This window comes from Hydra vulgaris, chromosome 10 (genome assembly GCF_038396675.1).
Source record: "Hydra vulgaris chromosome 10, alternate assembly HydraT2T_AEP".
NCBI classification, from domain to species: Eukaryota; Metazoa; Cnidaria; class Hydrozoa; order Anthoathecata; family Hydridae; genus Hydra; species Hydra vulgaris.
Window position 1 is genome coordinate 33,440,436 of NC_088929.1, and position 24,523 is coordinate 33,464,958.

Here is a 24,523-nt window from a genome sequence, read left to right on the forward strand (position 1 = left end):
AACCAGTTGTTCATCTACCTGAATTCACTTACTCTTTTTCATACTAGCTGAAATTCTTTTAGTGGAGGACCTTTAATGCTAATAAAAATCAGTGATAATGTATGTTTTACTGGCCATATCTTTTGTGTAGATGATATTAATTGTACAAGTGATATTCACAATTGAAAAACGCTATTTACATTCTTCATTGTTTACTGGTATGATCATTGATAAAGAATATAAATGTTCTAACCTTGGCAGTCTGAATCGCTTTAAGTTAGAAAAAACACATATGATTACAGTTAGCGGATAAATGTTCTTGACTATTAAATTGATCCGTGAAGTCACGAATCTCCTATTTTTTTAAAGAAAAATCATTAGGCAGAAAGTTGCATAATCCTTCCAACAGAGTTTTTGAAAATTTTTAGGAAAATTATTTCATTTTTTTCATTTCTTGGCAATGAATCTGGTTTAAAACATTGCACTGATGGTGTTAAAATTTGTTTTTATTAAAAGATTCAATGCGTGACTGAAAACTTATTACTAGCTTCTAATAGAAAGTAGCCTGATCATTAAATGTTGTCTACCTTCTGATATATTCACATCTTTAAAAATATCATTTTCAATGGCCAGTTTGACTTCAAAGCCTTTGGACCTCCTCCAAGTTCTCTCCCTTTAAAAATAGATATAAGACAAGAGATAACGTGAATCGTTTTTGCGAGTGTGACATTTTTAAAAAATCGAAAAACCCCGTATTTTAAGAAATGATTTATTTTTAAGTTTCTGAGCAAGGCTTTAAACATTGGCTTGCTCCTTTGAGTCTCGCGTTATATCAATTCAAGCATTTACGAAATGCAAACCTAAAGCTATAAAGTTGTGCAAAGCGACCTTTACAGTTCGAAATGATGAGACAGACCAGAGTGTACTGAGATTTCTCACAATCATAAGAACACAAACTTCCACCCTTCCACTGCTTTAGCAGAAAGCTGTTGTAATTGTAGCGCAAAGGTTAGCGCGCTTGCCTCAGAAGAAATCTGTGGTTCAATGCTCCTTATGGAGCACCGCAAAAGCATTTCGCCCAAGATTATTTTAGACACCCAACGTTTCCCCTCCGTAAGGAGTACCGCAAAAGCGTTCTTTGGGCACCTAAAAAGAATAAAAAATAAAAAAATTCAAAATCAGGTCTAAATAAAATTGCAGTACCGCGTGTAAATGTTGTATCAGACGGTGAGTAAAAAACATCACCTTCCCATACATTCTTTAACAAATTAATATTTTTATTATTTAAATGAGTTTCCTATATGAGAAAAACGTCATATGGCTTGTTTTTGAAATTATTAATAATTGCTTTTATCTTAATTCCGTTATTTAAACCATTAATGTTTGAGGTGTAAAATTTTAAAACCTCCATTTTCCTTTTTTATTTATTTTTTTATATTGTTTGATTATTTACTTATATTCTACTTAGTTAACTTACTTAAAAAAGGAAACTTTCTTTTCTAGATCAGGTGAAAGCTTTTGAGCAAAACCTCAAAATGGAGTAGTAATTAGTAAAAAAAATTAAGTAAAATAAAAATTCATACCAGAATTTTTTTTTTATTCGCTGGTCTTTCTTTCATTGGCGTTTGAGGATGCAGTCTTTTTTGATCGTTTATGTTTGCGACCATCGCCATACCAACCTCCAAATCGACATTGCTCTCGCTAGAACACTCGCCATCTTCTTTTTTCTACATCGTTTTTTTGTCTTTGTTTTGCTGCTTTTTCGACCTAACTTCGGTAAAAAGATCTTCTCCGATTACTAAACTTTTAACAGGATGCTTTTGACTCTCTAGTTGCCGGGCAACGTCGAAAGCCGACTGATATTCTTTTTGCGTAGCAATAGTCTTACTTTTAACTTCTTTTATTAACGATAAATCTAAATTGTCAAAAGATTTTGGTTTAGTTTTAGAGTAAACAACGTTATTTACCTCTCCTCTGGTATAAGTAGCATTTGAAGTTACAAGAGTCTGTGGAGCAAACTGGAATAAAGAATTTTTGCTTGATATAGTGTTCACTTCGATATCTTTCATTTCATCTGATTTTTTTAAGACATTGTTAATTGCTGTTCCGTTATTCGTAGGCTTAACAACTAAGCATCGTTCTCTAGGTACATGAAAAGTTTCGCATTGCTTGCACAAAAATTCTTTGCCTGCGAAATTTAATAATATTCTTGTACCATTTATTTCGGATTTGATGAGGTATTGCTTTTTGATGAGGTACTGCTTTTGATGCTTTTGATAAGGTATTGCTTTGATGGTATCGTGGTTTATTCGTGGTTTATTATTGCTTTGATGTTTGACTGCTTTTTTAAAAAAAAGGGCGATTCTTAATGTGATGAACGCGATTATAAAAATTTGAATAAAAGAAGAATATTTTTCGCTTGTGGGTCTTTATTATTTTATATTTTTTTGTTGAAATACATAATGTTTTTTTTAATAAGCATAACGCTTATAAAGATTTGAAAAAAAAAAAAGCATGTGTAAGCATATTCTTGAGCCTCGATAAACCATTTAAAAGACTTTTTTAAATTTAAAAATTTTATTTAATTAAAAGTTTTAAATATATATATATATATTTAAGACATATATTTAAGAGTTTAAGAGTCGCTCTGAAGTGTTTTATATCTCTTTCTCGCTTTTAATATCTAGTTTATTTAATGTCATATTCAAAATGTTTATTTTATTTTTAAGTCTTATTTTCAGATACTGTTAAAAATAGTAATAATAATGTCAAAGAGAACAAAGAGAAAGCAGCCTACATTGGCAGCGTTTGGTTTCACAAAAAATGTTACGCATAGAGGAGAAATGAGTGCAATCCGATTGCCGTTAAAAGCTGTTGAAACTAGTGTTTTATGCGAACATTGCGAAAAGTTATTTAAAAGCCAACAAGGACTAGTAACGAAGAGCTTAAGTGAAAGATGTATTCAATAACATAGTCAACAAGTTGTTAGTGCAATGAAAAAAAGTGAAGAGTTTAGCAAATTAGCTGTTAAGAAACGCCACCAATACAAAAACCAATATCAAAGTTAGAAATTTTTATGATGCAATTTTTGAATCTGGAGCAATTCCTTTAATAAATCGTCCAACTAGAGTAACAAAAAATTCACCAACCTTGCTGGATAATATTATTTCCACAGACTTGTTCAACAGTGATATAAAATTGAGCATCTTAAAAACAGATATTTCAGACCACTTTCCTATTTTTCTAATCATAAACACTGACCAACCACAACAAAAATTAAATAAAGTTATAAAAAAACGTTTTTTTAAACCATCAAATATTGAGTCTTTCAAAAATCAGCTCTCATTATTACATTGGAAACAATTAAATTCTAATGAAAACGCAAACAACCTTTATGAAAAGTTCTTTGAAACATTCGTCTCTATTTACGAATCTAATTTCCCAATTGTTACAGTTACATAAAAAACAAAACACTTTAATAACCCCTGGATTACCAAAGGATTCAAAAAATCATCCAAAACAAACAAAAGCTATACATTAAATATCTGAAAACAAAAACACCAGCTAGTGAAAAAATTTACAAGAAAATTCGAAAAAATTAAAAAAAAACTTACTATTCAAAATTAATTAACAAAGTTAAAAATGACTCAAAAAGCACTTGGAAAGTATTAAAAGAAATTACTGGAAAACAAAAAACATGCTCAAGCTCTTTGCCACAAATGCTGAAAGTCGATAACAATAGCTTGTATGAACCACAAATAATAGCTCATGAATTCAATAAATATTTCACTGAAATTGGATCAACTCTGTCAAGAAAAATACCAAATACCCAAACCTCATTTTATGATTTTTTGGTACCTATTGATAAAGATATTTGCTCTGAAGAATTACCTGCCAAACTATCATTTGATGAGTTTGAAAAAGCTTTCAAATCCTTAAAAAAAAATAAAGCACCTGGTGCAGATGATATAAACGGGAATATTGTTATAGATTGCTACGAACAATTAAAAAATGTTCTTTTTAAAATTTTCAGAGCATCAATTCATCAAGGTATTTTTCCTGAACGTTTAAAACTTGCCAGGGTTACCCCTATCCATAAAGAAGGCGACAGATCCAATATCAGTAACTACCGTCCTATCTCTGTTCTTTCTATATTTTCTAAAATTTTAGAAAGAATTATCTTCAACAGAGTATACATTTATTTTAATTACAACAACTTATTTCATGACAATCAGTATGGTTTCAGAAAAGGAAGTTCAACAGAACATGCCATTATTCAATTTATACATAACATCTCTGAATCTTTTGAAAAATCTCAATATACACTAGGTGTTTTTATTGACCTATCAAAAGCTTTTGATACGGTCGATCACCGAATTTTAATCAAAAAAATTAAACATTATGGTTTAAAAAATAAAATTTTAAAATGGTTTAAAAGCTATTTAACAAATCGAAAACAACTTGTGTATAGTAATGATGGTCAGCAAAGTGAACCCCTGAGCATAACCTGTGGTGTTCCACAAGGTTCTATTCTCGGACCACTACTATTTTTAATCTATGTAAACGACTTAAACAATGCTTCCAAATTGAAAAGTATAATGTTCGCTGATGATACTAATCTTTTCTTATCCCATACTGATGTTTATGAACTCTTTTCAACTACAAACAAAGAACTCAATTTCATTTCTAATTGGTTCAAAGCTAATAAATTAACTTTAAATATTAACAAAACAAAATGGATTATCTTTCACTCCTGCGCAAAAAAACATGCAATCCGCGTAGTTAATTATGCGGATCGCTTTTCACATTCAAAATATTTTTTTTGATTATATGAAGGTTTTAGATGTTTATAAACTGAACGTATTTAATGTCTTATGTTTTACTTTTATATGGAAAAACGATTTATCTTTATTTGTTTTTAATGACCTTTTTTCTTTAAAACCAATAAATAAGTACACATTAAGAAATTTTAGTTTTTTAAGTGAACCTTTTTGTAGAACTAAGTTCAATCAATTTTGTATTTCACATCGTGCATCGTGCATCGTTCCCATCTTTGGAATATACTTTGCTGACCATTATTACTATACACAAGTTGTTTTCGATTTGTTAAATAGCTTTTAAATAGTATTACCTAACTTTGATCCTTCTATTACTCTTCCTGTTTTTAAAATTAAGTTAAAAAAATTAATTCTCTCTATGGACAACATTCTAAAATTCTACTAAAAATAAATGTAAAATGTATTTGTTAAATCTTCAGCTTATTATATATTAAAATGTGTTGTATATTTGCATAATGTAAATACGTTAAATCTTATGTATATATATGTATGTATGTGTGTGTATATATATGTATATATGTATATATATATATATATATATATATATATATATATATATATATATATGTATATATATATATATATATATATATATATATATATATATATATATATATGTGTGTGTGTGTATGTATGTATGTATGTATGTATGTACGTGTGTGTATGTGTATATGTATATGTATGTGTTTTACATATATATATATAATATATATATATATATATATATATATATATATATATATATATATATATACTGCTGCCTTTAAAGCAAAAGCAATTAACGCCTATAGTTATGAGAAAAATCAGGAAACTATAGCAGAGTCGTTTGGTGTAACACAAAGTCGGATTTCACGATGGCTTAAAAAAAACTATTATTAAAGATACCGAATCATCCTATTACAAATTGTTTCTGAAGGAAACACGTTCCAAAAAATATCTTGAACTATACGGAGTTATTTACAAAGAATTTTTACAAGCCAGATTGAAAGGTCATATTGTTGACTTTTCCTGGCTCTGGAGTAAAGCTAGAAATCAGGGCCTATTCTAGGAAAAAAATTTAGGCGGTGATAACCCCCTCGTTCCTGCGAACTTTAGCGGAAAATCGGTAAAAAAATAAAAATGGTCCTCAAATTTTAATTTAAGCGGCGCCCAAATTGACACCCAAATACGGTCGACGCTATCGAAAACGTTCTAAAATAGCCCCTGGAAATATACAATTAAACATCGATCAAAAAGTGGAATTAAAACATCATGTTATAGTTCAATTTTTACAAAAAAAAAGACTTAAAAATGAGAAAACAAAGAACCAAAAGGAAACATAAGAATAAAATGGAGCCTTTATTATAGAAATGGCATCCGACATACAGAGAAAAGTGTATCAGAACAGGTTCTAAAGATCCAAGTTATGACAAAAAATGGTGACGGTACTAACCTGGAAAAGGCTCAATGTTGACCATAGCCCACTTCCCTTTGTTGTTCATAGTAAGAAAACTTACGAGTATGTACCAAAGGATCAAGGTGCAACACGTAATACATGGATCTCTTAACCGGGCTTAGGATTGGCAGAAAGGAAATGTTCCCTTCAAATTATGTTTCGGCCAGAAAGAGAGCAACCAAGCTAGCCATCACTTTCAGAGGTCAAAGAAAACGCATTTCAAGAGACGAAGAGTTAGCATGGCACAAAGATATTCACGTTTACTTCCAACAAAATCCAACTAATACTTCCAACTAATACTTCCAACTAATGGTTGACCAATAGACCAAAACAGTGGTGTGATTAAACACTCCTTCCATTTGTCAAAGAACAAAAGCTTGAAAAATTGTTCTTTTGCTGGACAATTTGAAAGACAGATGCATGAGATTTTTAAAGATGCTGTGGCTGCTGCTAAAGGACTTCTCTGGTTCGTACTACCAAGTGCCACTGACCTTTGGCAACCAATTGACGCAGAATATGCTTCCACTCTGAAAAGACTTATGATCCTGGCAGTGATAAACCCATAGGAAATCAAAGTGATTTCAACCGGTGGAGGTAGGTGATGCTATAAATGAAAATGCCAACGAAATTCTTCCAGATGATACCTTTATTGGTCCAGATGAGAAGGAATGCGAAGTATCTTTGATTTCATTGATCTTTAATTTCATATCTTTGATTTCATTGATAACATTTGTATATTTGTGTTATTTTTTATTATTATAAGTCAACTTTTTATTTTTTTTATACCGATTAACCTTTAGTAACGCACACACTTTTAGAAAGTATTGATATATTTTATTAGAAATATGCTTAAGCTTAAGCATATTTTTGAACCTCTTTTTTCTTAAGCCTTTTTCAAAAATTTCTAATGCTTTTAAAAAAAAACATGTATTTAAAGAATACCTACGTATTAATAAACACTACGATGATAAATTGCATACTTTTGAAACTAAGAAATGAATGTTATAAAACTATATAGCTTTATTGGAAATAAGAAATTTTGAAAATTTCTGGAAATTTTGAGCAATATTTTCCGAAAAATCTCCAGAAATTTTCAGGCGTAAAGAATAGCTGTTTAACTTTAATGAAAATTACCGCACAAAAGTAAAAACAATCCTCTACTTTTATTAATGAAATAAATTTTATGGTCAAACCCATCAAAAAATAAATAAATCAAAAAAAGTAATGGTGAAACAGTTGCATAAAAAACTAATAATAAAAATAATAATAATAAAAAAAAGGTGGCACGATTTCGTGATTTGTTGGCTAAAATGTACGGCGTTCTCCCTTTTACTTTAATCCCTGCATATACTTTGAATAAAATTTTTGTCAATTTATTTTTCGCATTTGATTTTCATTTTTAGCTTATCAATTCGTTTTATACAATCATAAAGATTGATTAGAAATTCTAAATAGATTGTAATTCTTGTATACTAGCCGAATGATTATCGTTTGAAAAGACTAATGTTTTGTAATTAGTTTTTCTTCTGGCATAGTGCAAAGAGACTGAGACTGAGTTAGGCAAAGATGTATAACTACCATCGCCATGATGTTTGTTGATAAAAGAAACCCGCAGTATTTTTTTTTTTAATAAGAAACATTTTTTTTTAGTGCTTCTGCAATATGGCAATAATCATAACTTGAATTTCTTTACATTTTTTTTTTGTGAAATATTTTTTAATTTAGTCTTTTTTTAGTGTTTTTGCGATATGGGAATAATCCCACTTGAATTGCTATTTAACGTAAGATGATTCTTCTGAGGTGATTAAGGACGGCAAAATACGCAACGATGTTCTTATTTTTAGCGCTAGGATGCAATTTACAATAGTTGTACACTTTTTCAATAAAAGTAGTCGGGTTCATTTAGCGATAACATTTGTATCAATTAATGCAATTACACAAAACTTAAAAGAAAGTGGAGCTGGGTAATTAAAAATTCAATATATTTTAACAACTCAAAGATTACCCCTAATTGATACCATTAGGGATTAATAAAAAAATTGATACCACCCGAGATTAATAAAAAGGTAATTGATGATAAGAACAACAAAAGCAAAGTTTCACAAAAGTTATTTTTGCAAACAATAAATTAATAAAGTTTATACAACAAAATTTATACAACAAAAACTGGCGCTTCAGTATTATAAAAACACATCAGAACTAAAACAAAACGAAAAGGTTTTACAAGAAAACCATAACAAAATAATAACATAAATGAACAGTGATGACGTAATGAACGGTGTTTACACATAAAATAGTTACAAATAATTAAAATGTTCATTACGTCAACGTTATTTTATCTGTTATAAAATAATTATAAAATGAAGTCTTTTTTTTTAGGTTATTAAATAATTTTTTATTGTATATGCGTTTTTGTAGGATTTGTTAATGGCTTTTGAAGTTCAGAAAATTCATTTTAATTTACCTCATAAGCAATGCATAGTAGGTAACATTTCTTCGTGTGTTACACAATGCTATAGTTAAAAGGTTTTAAATACGCATGAATTAAACTACTTTCATGTCATCATTTATTGTACGTTGTAAATTATTTAGCACAAAACAAAAAATGCTATAGCGTACAAACCCTTTTTCTTGAGATATTTCATTTTATTTTGTACAGTTCGTCATCAATAAAAAAATTAAAAAAAACAACGAATTTTTTTGCTAACACTGTTAAAACATTATAAAACAACTTATACCAAAAAAAAACAAATAAAAGCAACAGTTATTTAAAATAAAGAATAATTGAAAGCTAAACCCTTAAAAGTTCTTTTTTAATATAGCTTGCCAAAATTGTAAACATAATCAAAGTTATTAAAATATTAAGTAAAAAAATTGCGAAATTTTGAAATTCAGTTTTTAAGTCTAATGTTTTTGTTTTCTTTTAATCTCAACCACTCAACAACTCCATAAAATGAGATACCTACAATTAAAAACCCTATGAGGATGTAAAGCTTAACATTAATGCATAGAGCATTTCCGTAAGCAAACGAAATCACAAATCCTAAAGACTCCCATAGTCGGAAATTCGAAAAAGCAGCTTCTTGATTGGTCGGAAACAGAATGCCAAAAAATGCTAAAGAAAATTCATATTCAATGATTACGTAAAAATATTTTTAGCGGTAAAAATAAAAAATAATAACTAACACAATAACAATAATGAAAAAATACTGAAAAAGAATAAACAAAAGCGGTATCCTTATCTTGGTGTTGATACAAAGGAGCATCAACTTTATAAGTTAATTTATTTAGTTATCTTTTGCAATGTAAAGCGTCAAGATTTCAGACCGGGGTTAGTTGAAATACGTTTAAATAAAACTATGTTTATTTCCTATAACTTTGAGTTTTATTTTAAACAAAAAAGTTTAAAGGGTAATTAAATAGATCGTACGTAAAAGTAATGTATTAATCTAACATTCACAGATGTTATAGAAAACTTAGTTATCCTGCAATGGTGAAAAAAAAAACATAAATGTTGCAACATACCCAGCTCAAAAGCAAGTTGTAGCAGTGAACGGTATAAGTTGAAGCACAGTTCTTTGATAGTATAAATCTTACAGAGAATATTATTTCAAATAAGTTTTATATTTATAATTAATAAAAGGTTAAAATACGGAAAATATGCGTATATAATACGTAAATATACGTAGACTGAGAAGTATTTTCCTAGACTAATAATACTTTTAATATGTAAAACTTCATATAGGTCTGAAATCATGAAACTTCATATAGGTCTGACATGTTTACTGAATTTATAATTACATTACATTTATGATTACATTATTATTCACAAAAAAAAGTTTATTTTTGTAAACAACTTCATCTTTAATTATAATAAAAGCATCAGTTATTTCAGAAAAGTGCTTAAACCTGAAGTTATGCTATGATTCAACTTATCCTTATGAATTTGATGCAATTCACCTTACAGATATCATAATTACTTAAATCAATATATATATAAATATTTACTTAAAATAATTCTATATTTTTTAGCTTTTTGTTTTAGAAAAAGATTTTTTTAACTGCTGTATTTTAGCTTTTTTCTTTTTTTTAGTTTTTATAAAACCAAAAAAACTTTGAAAAAGCAAGTAAGAATTTTTTATTGAGAAAAAAAGTTTTAAATTACTTTTTTTGTTTTGTTTTATTATTAACGTTTTTTTTATTATTGTTTTTTTTTTTTTTTTTTATAGTGTTACCCTCATTGCAATATAATGTAAAAATGTTTAGAAACAGTAATTTAAAAATTAACCCTTAAATAGCGCTGTTGCAACTTACCCCTTGTTGCAACTGGCCCCGGCCTCCCCCAATTTTTTATTTTGCCATGTATATACTTAGCTTTTAAGTTACTTTTTAAACTAAAAAAAATTCAGTTAATTTTCAGTAAAGTTTTAGCATACAAATATCGACTAAACAAATATTAAATGTATTTTTTTCCTCTTTATTTACTTAAAAGCAGATTTCTTGTGTATTACCATTTACTTGTGTTTGCCAAACAGCATCCGAAAACCCCCACAATCCTGCGCCAAGAAAATACACAAAGATTGTTCGGTCAGAAGACTTCCATAATAAAAATGTCACTAACAACCCAAGATTAATTAATGAAGCTACAGCCATCATAATAGGTCTTCCAGTCCAGCTGACAATTTTGCTGAGGAATAAAGAAAAAGAGGCATCTACAATCCCAAAGCAAATCATAATTAGCCCAACTTTTTCAATACCCAATGCGCAAGTCACAAAAGCCTAAATAAATAAAGGTTTAAATATATATATATATATATATATATATATATATATATATATATATATATATATATACATATATATATACATATATATGTATATATATATATACATATATATACATACATATATATATATATATACATATATATATATACATACATATATATATATATATATATATATATATATATATATATATATATATACATATATATATACATATATATATATACATACATATATATACATACATATATATATAAATATATATATATATATATACATATATATATCCATACATATATATATATAAATATATATATATACATATATATATATATATATATATATATATATATATATATATATATATATATATATATATATATATATATATATATATATATATATATATATGTATGTATGTATATATGTATATATATATATATATATATATATACAGGGTCTTTCAGAGGTTTGGAGAGGCCCCGGCCAGTTAAAAATCTGAGGCCCCAAAAGAAAAATTTGCGCAAAACGCGACGCAAGATAATGCAAAGCCATTTAAGTCTTCAGATAGATCAGGACCAGATAAATGTCTAACTTTAAGACTAAATATAATAAATTAGACAGACCGTCACACACAGATGTGGCGCTTTTTGTACGTTTTATCAAGCCAACTAGCCAAGAGACGCGCTTGTCTACTAAAAACGCCTTTTTGGGGAGGCCTGGGAATTAAGAAGGTACGACGTATGAGTGGAATGTTACACAGTTACTTTATTGTGAATGTTACAATTCAGATTTCACAAATGAATGATTCATGCATGAATAATTATTAATTGGTTTTTATTATTTGGTTTTTTTCGATATGTAATTATTTGCAAATCGCTATAAATGAATAGCTAAATTAATGTCACATTTTGAAAATGAAATCTAAAGAAATTCACTAAAAGTAACTAAAAAAGAATGAACTAGTTTTAATTAATTTTTACAAACGTTTTTCTTTTTTAATTAATTTTTACAAACGTTCTTCTTTTTTGTTCTGAAAATGCAGCAATTATATTTGAAAAATCTAGTTTTTGTGCAATATCGCAAATTATATTCAACATAGCTAGTCCATTCAACCTTTCCTGCCCCATAGTTGAACGATGATAATTTTTTATCTGCTTTAAAACATTAAATGTGCGTTCGCCCGAAGCCGTCGATGCAGGCAAGCTGATAAAAATTCGTAATGCAATTGTAATGTTTGGAAAGACACCAAGTCCAAGTATTTCTTCCAGCAATTCTTTTGGTGTGCAGTCTAGTTTAAAATTAGCACCATAGATTCTTTTAAGAAATAAAACCTTATTTTCAAGTTCTTGTGAGATTTCTTCGTCATTCAAATTTTTAAACAGCCAGAGAAATCCAAAAAGTTTACAAAAGTTTGTCGCGTGAGGCCAGATTGAATTGAGTCAATGATGAGAAAATACACTTTGATTTTGAAATACAACTCAGCATCATCTTGACTTGGAAAATGACGATTAGTTAAAAACTCACATGAAACACCAATATTTCTTGCAACAAATTTTGACTCATTTAAAATCTTATCAAACTGTTCACGCAACCTTTGAATGTCATTACATAGATTTTCAATGTTATCCTTTTCAATATCAAGAGTGGCTTGGCGTGCCTCGACGATTACATTTGTCTGATGAATCATTGTGAGTAGCTTCATCCAGATAGACGACATCAAAATGCAATCAAATTTGGAAATATACTTTTGAATAGCATTAAGTTCCATTTTAGCCTGGGCTGTTAAATATAGCACCCCAAGTCCATTTAAAGCACTTCTTAGTGAGTTCAAATGCTGTGCAACTGGTTTAATACCATCAATCCGTGCTGGCTATCTTGTTTTGGACATTCCATGCAACGAAACAGGAAGATGTTGTTTTAAAATTTCCCACCTTTAAGGACTGCTACTGAATAAATTGTACATCTGCTGAATTGTTCCAAAATACGTTACTGCTTCTTTGCATGATTCAGCGCAATCGACACCAACTAAATTTAATGAGTGATTTCCGCAGCTAGAAAACATACAGTTTGAATTTTGTTGTATCAAAACCGCTCGCACCCCGTTATACTTTCCAGCCATTTTAGCACCGTTGTCGTAAGCTTGACCAATGCAGGCTTCGAAATCCAGCTTCAAAGTTTTCAATATTTCTAGTGTTCGAGCAGCGATTTCTCTTCCAGTTTTTTTTGAAAAATTGTCAAATAAAATAAATCTTTCTTCAACTGAAAAGTTTGAATTATCTAAAATTTTAACATAACGAATAACCAGAGAAGTTTGCTCCTTGTTCGAGCAATCTGGAGTAGCATCAACTATTATTGAAAAATATTTTGCTTTCACAATTTCGTGGAGGATTGCTGTTTGAACATGTAAACCACAAATATCAATAAATTCGTTCTGAATTCGTGTTGAAAGATAATGAGCTTGCATTCGCTGCTAACACTGTTGTAAATCTCGAACATGTTTAACATGCTCAGCTAAAAGTGGGGCATATTTGCTAAGAAGCTCAATAATACCTAAAAAGTTTCCATTCGTTCGATCACCTATTTGTTGGTTAGAACCAAAAAGTGCTAATCCACGTTCAGAAAGAAAAATAATAACATCTAGAATACGTCGGAATAATTTTTTCCAATTTTCAGATTCAGTCTTGAAACACCTGCATGTTTCTGTAAAATATTTACCAGAACAAAAAAGTATTACTATTCTCAAAGTTACAAAATGTAACGTACAAAACGCAATGTACATAAGCGCAGTATTTCAATTTTATACAAAATGATAAGAAACAGTTCAAAACAAATTGATTTAATCTTGTTTGATGAAGTACAACTAAAAAATATAAGAAAAAATGAAGCTACTAAAAAGCAGAACACTAAGTCATAACTTAAAAACTCGTACGAGTTAAAAGTAATTGAATTGTATCAATTTGATCAAGCGCGCCCGACGGAGGGTTAGTTGCATCATTACATGACGGTCTATTTATCATGTCGAATTTAGGTTTGGAAATGTGTAATTATAAAAAAGAAATTAATTTATTATTTTAAGTTAACCTAAAGTTAAATTGTTTAGAATAATTAGATAAAAATAATTACTTTGATATTTATTTTTGTGTTTAACATGTGTGTTTTGAAAATGTGAGGCCCCAACAAAATGGGAGGCCCAAGCCATATGGCCCATGTGGCTCCCCCTCTGATAGAGCCTGTATATATATATATATATATATATATATATATATATATATATATATATATATATATATATATATATATATATATATATATATATATATATATATTTATATATATAGCGACAAGTATTAGTTTGTGATATTAATGTAACATATTTATTAGCATTCTTTTTAATTTTTTTCTTCAGAAGAGATTAAAGCATTGCTTTAATCTCTTCTGAATGACATGAAACCTTTTTGGCTGTTTATAGTATTTATGAAAATTTTTTAAATTAAAAGCAATAAGTAGTTAATTTATTTATTTCATAATTATTATATTTATATCTTTTTATAACTGTTAGTTTTTATTAGTTTGGTAACTCGTATTTTATTTATTAAGAAAAAATGCATTAATTCGAATTTAATCGATTTAATCGAATTTATTAAAAAAGAATATATTAAGATGGTGTTTTAAAACTTTTCCTGCTAACTTTAATTGCTAACAAGGTAACATCTCCGCCTCATAAAATTTTGCCTCTTAGTATGAAATAAAATTACATTTTAAATTTGCATAATCTTAATTCGGGTAAAAATTTTCAATGAGTGATCACAACTTATAAATTATAAATTGTTTACCTTTGTAAAATCTCCAAAAACAAAGCCTTGTTCCAGACCACAAAAAATTGTCAGTGGTATCATTAATTGCATTTTTCTGTTCTTTAAATGCTTAAATGTCGCAACAAGTAGATTAAAAAATCCTCTTTTCTCATTACCCCGAACAACTTCTATTTTGTCAAGAAAAACAAAAATGACACATATTGCTAAAAGACCAAATGCCAAATATATGCTCATTAGTGTTGTAACTGTTGACTTGCTTGTCTGTTGTTGAGACGATATAGATGTTGAAGGGCAGTAGTTCTTACCGCATATTTTTTCAACTTCAATATCAGTCAAATTAAATTTTCCACCTTAAAAAACGAGATATAAATATTAGAATTATTTTATTTATAGTTCACTATATTTATGAAAGTTATGTCAAATTAAATAATTCAACTAATTTTATTTCATGCATAATAGTTTTTTGTTTTTGATAAGCCTATGAATGAAAAGTTATTCATTTGTAGGTTTATTGCGTCATTTTTTTGTTATTATTGAATATAGACAGATATTTAACATATTATTAACTAAATAAAACATTTTAATAATACGTCGTTACGCAGTCGTAACAGCAGATGGCTACGCCATCCTAACTACCCTTCAGATTGAAACAAAATGTTAGTTAAAACAGTAACTTGAAAGAAAATATTTCAATCTAATGGTTATCATATTAACATTATTCAACATACTATTTATGGAAAAAGAAATTATGTGTAAGATGTGATTATTTATTATTACATGTAGAAACTGAACTTCCATCATGTATTTTATGTGGTATAATAATTCAATATAAACACCTGACTCTTTTAGCACTAATGTGGACAGAAGGTTACCCCAAACTTGACCACTTTGAAAAATCAAAAAAAATATCCCAAAAAAGCTTGTTACAACGTTATCTTCATTTTGCTTTATATATCTTCCATATTTCATACCGGAAGATGTTAAATATGAACATTTAGCGGACCAAAGTGGTGCTCCAGAAAAACCTAAAACACAGTAACATATCATAAGCTAAAATGACTAAATGTTAAATAAATTAAAAAAAATAATCAACAACACTATATTTACATATTATAGAAATTATATTTACACTAATGTATATATATATATATATATATATATATATATATATATATATATATATATATATATATATATATATATATATATATATTTAGTATGTAGATATAAATTATTTGACTAGAAATGTTAGGAAGTCTAGTTAATATTTCCAGCCAGTTATACTTTTCAAATATACCTCGTAAGGATTGATAGTTTCAGGCACTATGGCATTATGAATATATTTAAATATTTTTAAACTTAAAAAACAATTTTTTAAAGCAATAATAGTAAAATAATATAAACAAAAATATAGCTTGTATCAAGGATACAAGCTCTGCTAACGAGCAATGCTAACGAGGTGTATTAGAAAAGTAAACTGGCTGGAAATATTAACATGGCTAATTTATATTCTTTTGTTATTATTGTTTTAGAAAAATGCAATTCAAAAATCTTTAAAAATGTCCATAATTTATTATTCATAATTCTTAAACATACTTGATAACTATTTGTAAATTGTAAAATATTAAAATTTCAAGGAAACCAAACACATTATTATATATTGAAATTTTAAATTGAACTTTATAAATAATAGCATAGTTAATTTCAACAACACTAAATTATTATCAAAAATGAAATGCGTCTGAACTAAATATATTCTTAAAGTTCGTGACACTGCAGCAAAGTTCAGGCAAACAGACGTTGGACCGTGATGCTGCGTTGCCGAATTCGGCATTCTGTATAAATGAGTCAATGTATACAAAAACGTTCTAAGTCATTTTTTTAATATTTGACTTTTTGATGAAAATTTGTTCTTTGAAGACAGTTTCACTATTGTATAGTAAAACATTCAAAAAGTCAGACCTCTCCGTACATTTTGAATAGAGAGCGAAATATTGTCAGTAAACTAAAAGGTTCTAGGTGACTTAGAAAGTTTTTGTTGGCAGCACTGAGAAAACCAGTTGTGTTCTGCTGGTAGGTGTCACATACTTTAATCCAATTTTTGTTTTGTTTTGGTGACGAGTTTGAGGTTATTTGGGCTTCTTTTATTATTCATCTCGTTGTTTTAATGAAAAAGAGTTATAACGGATGAAGATCCTAGTACTAGCAGTGGAAGAAAGGTTAAAAATGAGGCTATGTGGAAAAGGAATGTTGTTAAAGAAACTAGAATGAAAGGTAAAGAATACATTTGCTACGAAGGAAGAACTGTACCTGCTACTACTGTTGGAACTGATTGAAGGTGAGATTTGTATTGCAATTTCGATACCCAATTAGCCTTTTAACAATTTGTTTAGGCCTATCATAGCATATTATGCAACATGTTTTCATAAAAACGTCTTAGACAAAACTAATCCAACACGTTCCATATCGTTCCATTTAGGCTAGCGAATTGACCTTAAACAGTAGCCAAATGTTATAGCTGAATTACTCAAACATCATTTTTTAGAGTTTGACTGTGGCATTTAGGCCTACCTCGAACATTTATATTAGTATAATCTAATGAGATATTTTGCTTTCAGATGCTCAAAGAAATGTACGGAACGTCTAAAAAACCAGAGCGACGAGATCTTCACACGCATGAGATCGGTAGAGACAAAGAACGAGCAAGATGTGTTTCTACAATCGTTGATAACAAGCATGAAGGTGAAAACTCACCTTCATGCTTGTTATCAACGATTATAGTATGAGCTACTCTAACTTCGGCAACGGTGCCGAAGTAAGAGTAGCTCATGACTTTTCATTTACAAATGAGATTTTGGTGGGGGATGCCAAAGAAAAGCTATGTATGGATGCCTTTAAAAGCCTTTATGGTATTAAAGTTAGTCGTATTCAACAATTGTAAGACTTCTGATAAGAGTACATATCGAAAGTTATCCGGTGAAACACAGCAAATATGCTGGTAAAACTATCAATTATCTAGATGCTAGACTAAATGTCAAAATTTTGTACTCAATCTTTAAAGAAAAACATCCTTAAGCAAAATGAAGCTACAAATTTTTTCTAGGCTACTTTAAAGACAACTTTACGTTAAGATTTGGCCGTCCCAGATAGATTCTTGTTGCACCTGTGAGGAGCTTAATTTAAAATTACGAAGCCCTCATCTCAGTGATGCAGCAAAAAAGAATGCATGATGCAGCAAAAAAGAATGCAAAAAAATAAACCGCATGTCTTGATCGCATGATCTACATGCAGAATATCCCTTTACCGATGATACCAATCCAAGAAACTTTTTACCTCAGACAGTTAACCTCTTCTCTATTCACGATGTGAAATGTAATAAAGGTCATGTTTATGTGTACCATGAAGGCACAGCCAGAAAAAGCCCCAATGAGGTGTGCTCTTTTGTGTACAATTACCTAATGTCTGCTCCTCCACAGTTTACTGAAGTTCATGTCTACTCAAATAACTGTGGAGGCCAAAATAAAAACCATGCATTAAACAGAGTCTTTTTGGCTCTTACAGATACTGGCCGATTTGATCGAATTGAGCAGTACTACCCAATAAGAGGTCACTCGTACCTACTTTGCGACCGGGACTTTGCAGTAATAAAGAGAAAACTGAAAAGGTATGACAGGGTGTACACTGTTCACCAGATAACTGAACTTATAATTATTTCTAGTACTACTGGTAAGTTTATTGTTGAAGAAGTCGCAACAGAAGATATTGTAGATTTTCAAAAGTGGTGGCCAACATTCTACAAAAAATCTTGCATTTCGGAAGAAACACGGGGAAAGAAAGTTCCTGCTAAGAATAAGATAAGTTTTGGAATAAGTCCTCTAATGCATTTCACTTACGGTACTTAGGAGGTGTAATTGTCTGTAGGCCACTCATTGATGGGCTGATGGTCCAAACTTACCAGATGTCTCAAGTCGTCGATCGCATCGTCGAGTTTCTGCAAATGTGTGCTACCCATTCGGTAATGTTCCGATAAAAAAAGTGAAACTGCAGGATATTAGGAAGCTAATGCAATATGTTCCGCATGTGTTCAGTGGTTTTTATGATGAACTTGTGAGCTGGCCAACAACCGACGAGGCGAATGACGGGGAGGCGTAACACAATATCCAGTAAGGTGTCTGACAAAGGCTTTGTGATCGGTCCTTTTATACATTGTGTGATTTAATATGTGTAATAGTTTGACCTTTGATTTTTAATAGCTTTTTGTACAAAAAATATATAAATATATAAAAGACAAGTTTTTTGTTATTATCCTAAACACATGCAAACAAAAAGATTCTAAGTCAGTCAACTTTAACTATGCATAACACACACACACACACACACACACACACACACACACACACACACACACACACACACACACACACATATATATATATCACAAATTTTGATATATATTTTAACAAACCTAATATTTAAAGATGTCAAGAAGCACCAAGATTTTTTTTGAATTTATTAAAGTAATAATTTTGGATTTAATAAGTTTTTTCTCTTTTTCGAAAAAATAATTTTTATGACTTTTTTTATACATCGATTCAAATACAACAATGGTCTAGCGTGCTCTAGGCTCTGTTGCATTATTTTCAAGACACAGTTATCTTCTTAATTGAAGTCTGAAATTTCCTTATGCAAGTTTTCTCCATGGTATTTGTGACTTACATATGTTTTGGCTAAACTACACTGATTTTCTTCACAAAAAGAAACAATGCGGGCTTACATGATGCGGACCTTTTGTGATATAGGTTAGGTGTAATTATAATCCTTTGCAAATTCTATTAGGTAAAGATGTAAATATAACGATGGCGGATGTTGTGTCATAAGATATGGATAACATAATTTTTACTGATTCATCAAACTATTTTAATGGTTTTTAGAATTTTCTTTATGAGTTTTGTAAGAATAATGTGAAGTTTCATTATAAACGTCTAACGTCGTTTTTCAAAATTGATATATCCCAAATTCAAAAACGAAAGAAACAGAAAGATACAAACAGCATATTTTTTGAAGTATTTAAACATTTTAAAAACAAAGTTGAGAAAGTGGATGATGGGAATTTTTTTTCACATCTTGCCTTGGAAAATATTTTAGTTTGTTCAACGATAAAGATCCAAGTGTTTAAAAATTGATAATTCAAATTTAGAAAAGGAACACTTTGGGCTGTCTATATTTAAACACGCGAGGAACGGGTAGGTTAGCCATGAATTTTATTGCATATCTTAAGTCTATAATTATTATAAGTCTCTTTGACATCTGTTACTCCTATCAGCTAAACGATCACCAAACACCCGTGTATAACCCCAATGAAGAAAATAGTCATAAGTCTGTTTTGGATAAACTTTTTATTATTTAGAAATTTTTACTTTTAAAAATTCCCAAATAATGTAAGTATAGCATTTATTAACCTAAATTCTATACGAAATAAAGTTACGGAGATTACTTCCTTAATTAAAAAAACTTGATATTTTTATTATTGGAAAAACCAAGTTTGACGAACTTTTTTTAACCAATCAGTACTTATTAACAGATCATAAAACTGCTTCCCGTCTTAACATTTCTAATCTAAGTGAATGTTTTTTTGTATATATTAATAAAAACATCCTTTCAAGAAGGTTAAATAAAGTAGTTATACCTCCTGATATGCAAATCATCACTTTTGAAATTATATTAAAAAATCGAAAATGGCTAATATTAGCAATTTATAAGCTATTTTATTTTCTTCATTCACCTTAAAGAAGCATTTGACTTTTACTTGCAATTACCTATTATAACAAAATCATTAAAGTATCGCAAATAAAAGTTGGTGATTGTATTAAATTGTAATTTAGTACACCAACTTGTTTTATATTTGTTATAAACCCTTCTTGTATCGCTCTCATCCTTACAAACAGAAAGTTTTGTTTTCAAAATACAAATGTTGTTTGTACGGCTGTGATCGGTCATCGCCAGCTCGTCTATACTATGTTAAGATCTATTTTTTGCAAGCTACCACCTAAAAAGCTATTGTATAGATTGTTCAAAAACTTCTCAAACGATATTTTTTCTGAAGCACTTAATAAAGATACCTGTAAATTAATGAAATACTTAGTAAAAATTTGAATTTAGATGCACAATTAAAGACTAAAATTCTCAGACGTAATGACAAGCCATTTGTCACTAAACTATAAAAAAAGCAGTTTTGCTTCGTTCATACTTAAAAAATAAATATTAGGCTAATAAATTTTAAATTACTTTCTTATTATATATAAAAAAAAAAGTCTTGTGGTTAATCTTAATCGAAAAATTAAGCGAATGTATTTTAAATGCAATCTGAACAACACAACTAATATTTCTTATTGGAGGTGATGTAAACTATTTCTTTCAAATAAGTCTGCTAATTTGAATGAACGTATAACTTTGGTGAAAAATGGTGATGTGATTTTTGACAAAAATTTAATTTCAAATATTTTTAATGATTTTTTCATAAACGTCTCTTCCTCTATTAACAATAAAGGCGAGATATCTTAACGTTCGATAATTTCGCAATACTCTGTTAAAACGGCTGTTGAGAGATATATGAACCATCCGAGTATCAGAATTATAAAGAACAAATTTAAAATGATATCTCCAAGTTTTAAATTTCATAAAATGACACCGGAAGATATTTCCAAAATTATTGATTCAATGAAAATTAAGAAGAAAACTAGTGGCAATATACTAACATATAAGTTAATGTCCCATAATAAGATTTTCAGAAAAAGTCTCGCAAAATGTATAAATTAATGCATTTCAGATGGGTTATTCCCTTCCTTTTTTAAAAATAGCTAATTTTAAACCTTGTTTTAAGAAATATAACCCAACGGATAAGTCAAATTATCGACCAGTATCCTTCCAGCTCTTTCAAAAGTATTTAAGCTTATCATATTTGAGCAAATACGAACATTTAGTAGATTGAATATTCTGTTATATGGCTTTCGTAGTGGCACTCAACATATGCTTTTTATTTTACTGAAAAAAATGGCAGGAATAAAGGAGGTATTATTGGGTCTATGCTTATGGACCTTTTAAAAGCTGACGAGCTGATTCCGCATGAGTTATTATTATTAAATTGTAAACTTATGGTTTTTCTTATGATTTAAACCTAAAGATTTTACTATCAAATCAAAGCAATCGTAAACAAAGGGTTAAATTGGGTTCATCGTTTTCTGAGTGGTTAGGAGCTTCATTAGGAATGGCTCATCGATCAACCCTTGGGCCAATATACTTTAGTATATTTATTATTGACCTTTTTCTATTTAACAATAAATCTGAGATTTGCAATTTAGCTGACGATAATACTCTCTATGTTTGTGATAATAGCTTAGAGAGTTATTATTCGATTGCAAAACAAAAATTAAATGCCATTGAACGATTAAAATTTAACTATATGATAGTAAATCCCATAATATTTCAATCTCCTATAGTCGGTCAAAAATATTCAAACAGCTAATTTATAATGGTTGGCGAGGATAAAATTTTTACTTGGGATAGGGGAGACCGGGGCTAGTTGGCCGCAGGGGTAAGTTGACGAATTGCGTTTATCTTTAGAGCCGTTCATCAGAAAGTGACAAAAATTACTCAAAAACTTCCTCATTGACCATTTCATCATTCACTGTAGTATTGTCAGGATTCGCGCATGCGCATGGGAGATATTGAGATTTATGCGTTTTTTGGACAAAAACGTAACTTTTAGAACATCGCTTCCTTTTTACTCTACAAAGAAAATATTTAGTCGTATGAAAAAAAAATTATTGTAAAAGTTCCAGTCACAATTGGTTTACTATATCCAGTCAGAATTTTTTTTCAAAGTTGCCGTTTTTCAGGATCTATAGACTGTTTATTAAAAAAAAAGCCTTCGGGGTAAGTTGACACTTTTTTTACGGGGTAAGTTGGCTCATAGCATTTACTATGGAAAAAAATATTTATTTTTATAAAATTATTTTTTTTTATTTTTTTTATTTTTAACAATATTGAAAATATTTATTCTTACAAAAAAATTAAAAAAAAATTTTGTTTAGTTTTTTTTTCCACAGATAAAAGGTGGGTTACTGTTTGGCTTTTATACGGACTAATATTTGGTACCAGCTAAAAGTAATATTAAATTTTGGGATAAAATTGTTGCAAAAATTAATTTTGAAAAAATTTCTATTAATTTTGCACTTAATAGTGCATTAATAATCATTTTTATAGTTTGCGCCAACTTACCCCGTGGTGGGGTAAGTTGGCGCAAATTTTTTTTTTTTTTTGAGGGTCCGGAAAGGCCCCAAGAATTTTTTTTTTAAATGAATGCAAATTTTATAAGATACCCTAATCTATACTCTTTAAGACTACACTTTAATATTTTTTAAAAAATGTACTGTTAGGGCTACAGAGCTCATAGAGTAAAAACCGAGCCAACTAGCCCCGGTCTCCCCTAAAGTTAAACTTTTTTTTTTACGCTACTTTTTTTACGTCTTTTTTTTTATGCTTACTTTTGTTTTTTGCGCTTTTTTTTTAATGCTTTTTTTTTATGCCTAATTTTATTTTTTTACTTGGGTTACAATCAATAAGGATTTAAAGTTTGATGATCACATTAAAGCTTTATGCGAAAAAACTAATAGTAAGCTTTTCTCTTTCTATTAGCTTCTATGAGCTACTCTATCATTCAACGAGTATTTTTTTGTTTAATTTTCCATGCTGACCTTTGATTTGGATGTTTTTGCTCAATAATTACAATCTTATTAATAAATTTCATAAAAAAAGCACTCCACATAGTATTTCACTCCACACATTTTTTTTTCTTTTTGAGATTTTTATGCACGATATTTTAAGTACGTTGTTATGCTGGTTGTTACTGATTTTTTATGGCATTTTTACAATATTTGTTTTTGTTTGAAACATCTATGCAGTTTATTGTGTTGGTTTTAATTAGTTTATTTACAAACTACTGTATGCCACTATAAATAAGGTTTTAAATAAATAAATAAGGTAGTAAGAGTCTTTCAATTTGGCTATAGAATGTTTGACTTTGGAACTTTAAATTATCTAAACAATTATCCACAACACATTTAAATCTTTGAAACAAGTAATAATAGGTATCAACAGTGAATTATTTCAAAATGCCACCTCGAGGTCTCTAAAATTATACAATATCTCTTTACAGTTTACACTCTCATAAAAATACAAGAAAAAAAAAATATGACAAGAAAAAAAAAGTCGCTAAGAACATTTGTAACACCCATAGGTGAAATGGTAAATTAGGATGAAATTGTAAATTGGGATGGTTCCGAGTAATTTCAGGCTTTTCTGAGGGAAGACTCTAAGGTTAAATGAAGTAATCAAATTAACTTTTATCCTAACTAGCCCCATTCTCCCCTATACCATCATAAGAACAGTGGTTGTCTATGAAGGCATACTTGTGCTTTTTTTTTAAATGATAATAACTTATAAAAAAAAATTATTAAAACTGATTAAAACACCGAGGATAATTATTGTTCTACATGTAACAAGGAATGTATCCATATCAAAACTTTTATTATTGGTCTTCAGGATACTGAATAATGAAGGTTCAAAGTTAAGTATGCCATCATAGACGCCTTTCCCCTAGATATATG

At 29.0% G+C, this 24,523-nt stretch overlaps 1 protein-coding gene across 1 annotated transcript in view; it reads right to left on the reverse strand.

Moving 5' to 3' along the window:
- Positions 1-9,011: 9,011 nt before the first annotated feature.
- The window catches only part of LOC100204369 (protein unc-93 homolog A), a 28,866-nt gene continuing 13,354 nt past the window's right edge, over positions 9,012-24,523 (reverse strand). Inside the window, exons 3-6 of the mRNA XM_065808574.1 lie at positions 15,695-15,883; positions 14,877-15,208; positions 10,764-11,031; positions 9,012-9,367 (exon numbers count right to left, since the gene is read on the reverse strand). Of these exons, the coding sequence (XP_065664646.1) occupies positions 9,144-9,367; positions 10,764-11,031; positions 14,877-15,208; positions 15,695-15,883 (1,013 nt within the window). The 3' untranslated portion in view covers positions 9,012-9,143. The remainder of the gene's footprint in view (positions 9,368-10,763; positions 11,032-14,876; positions 15,209-15,694; positions 15,884-24,523) is intronic.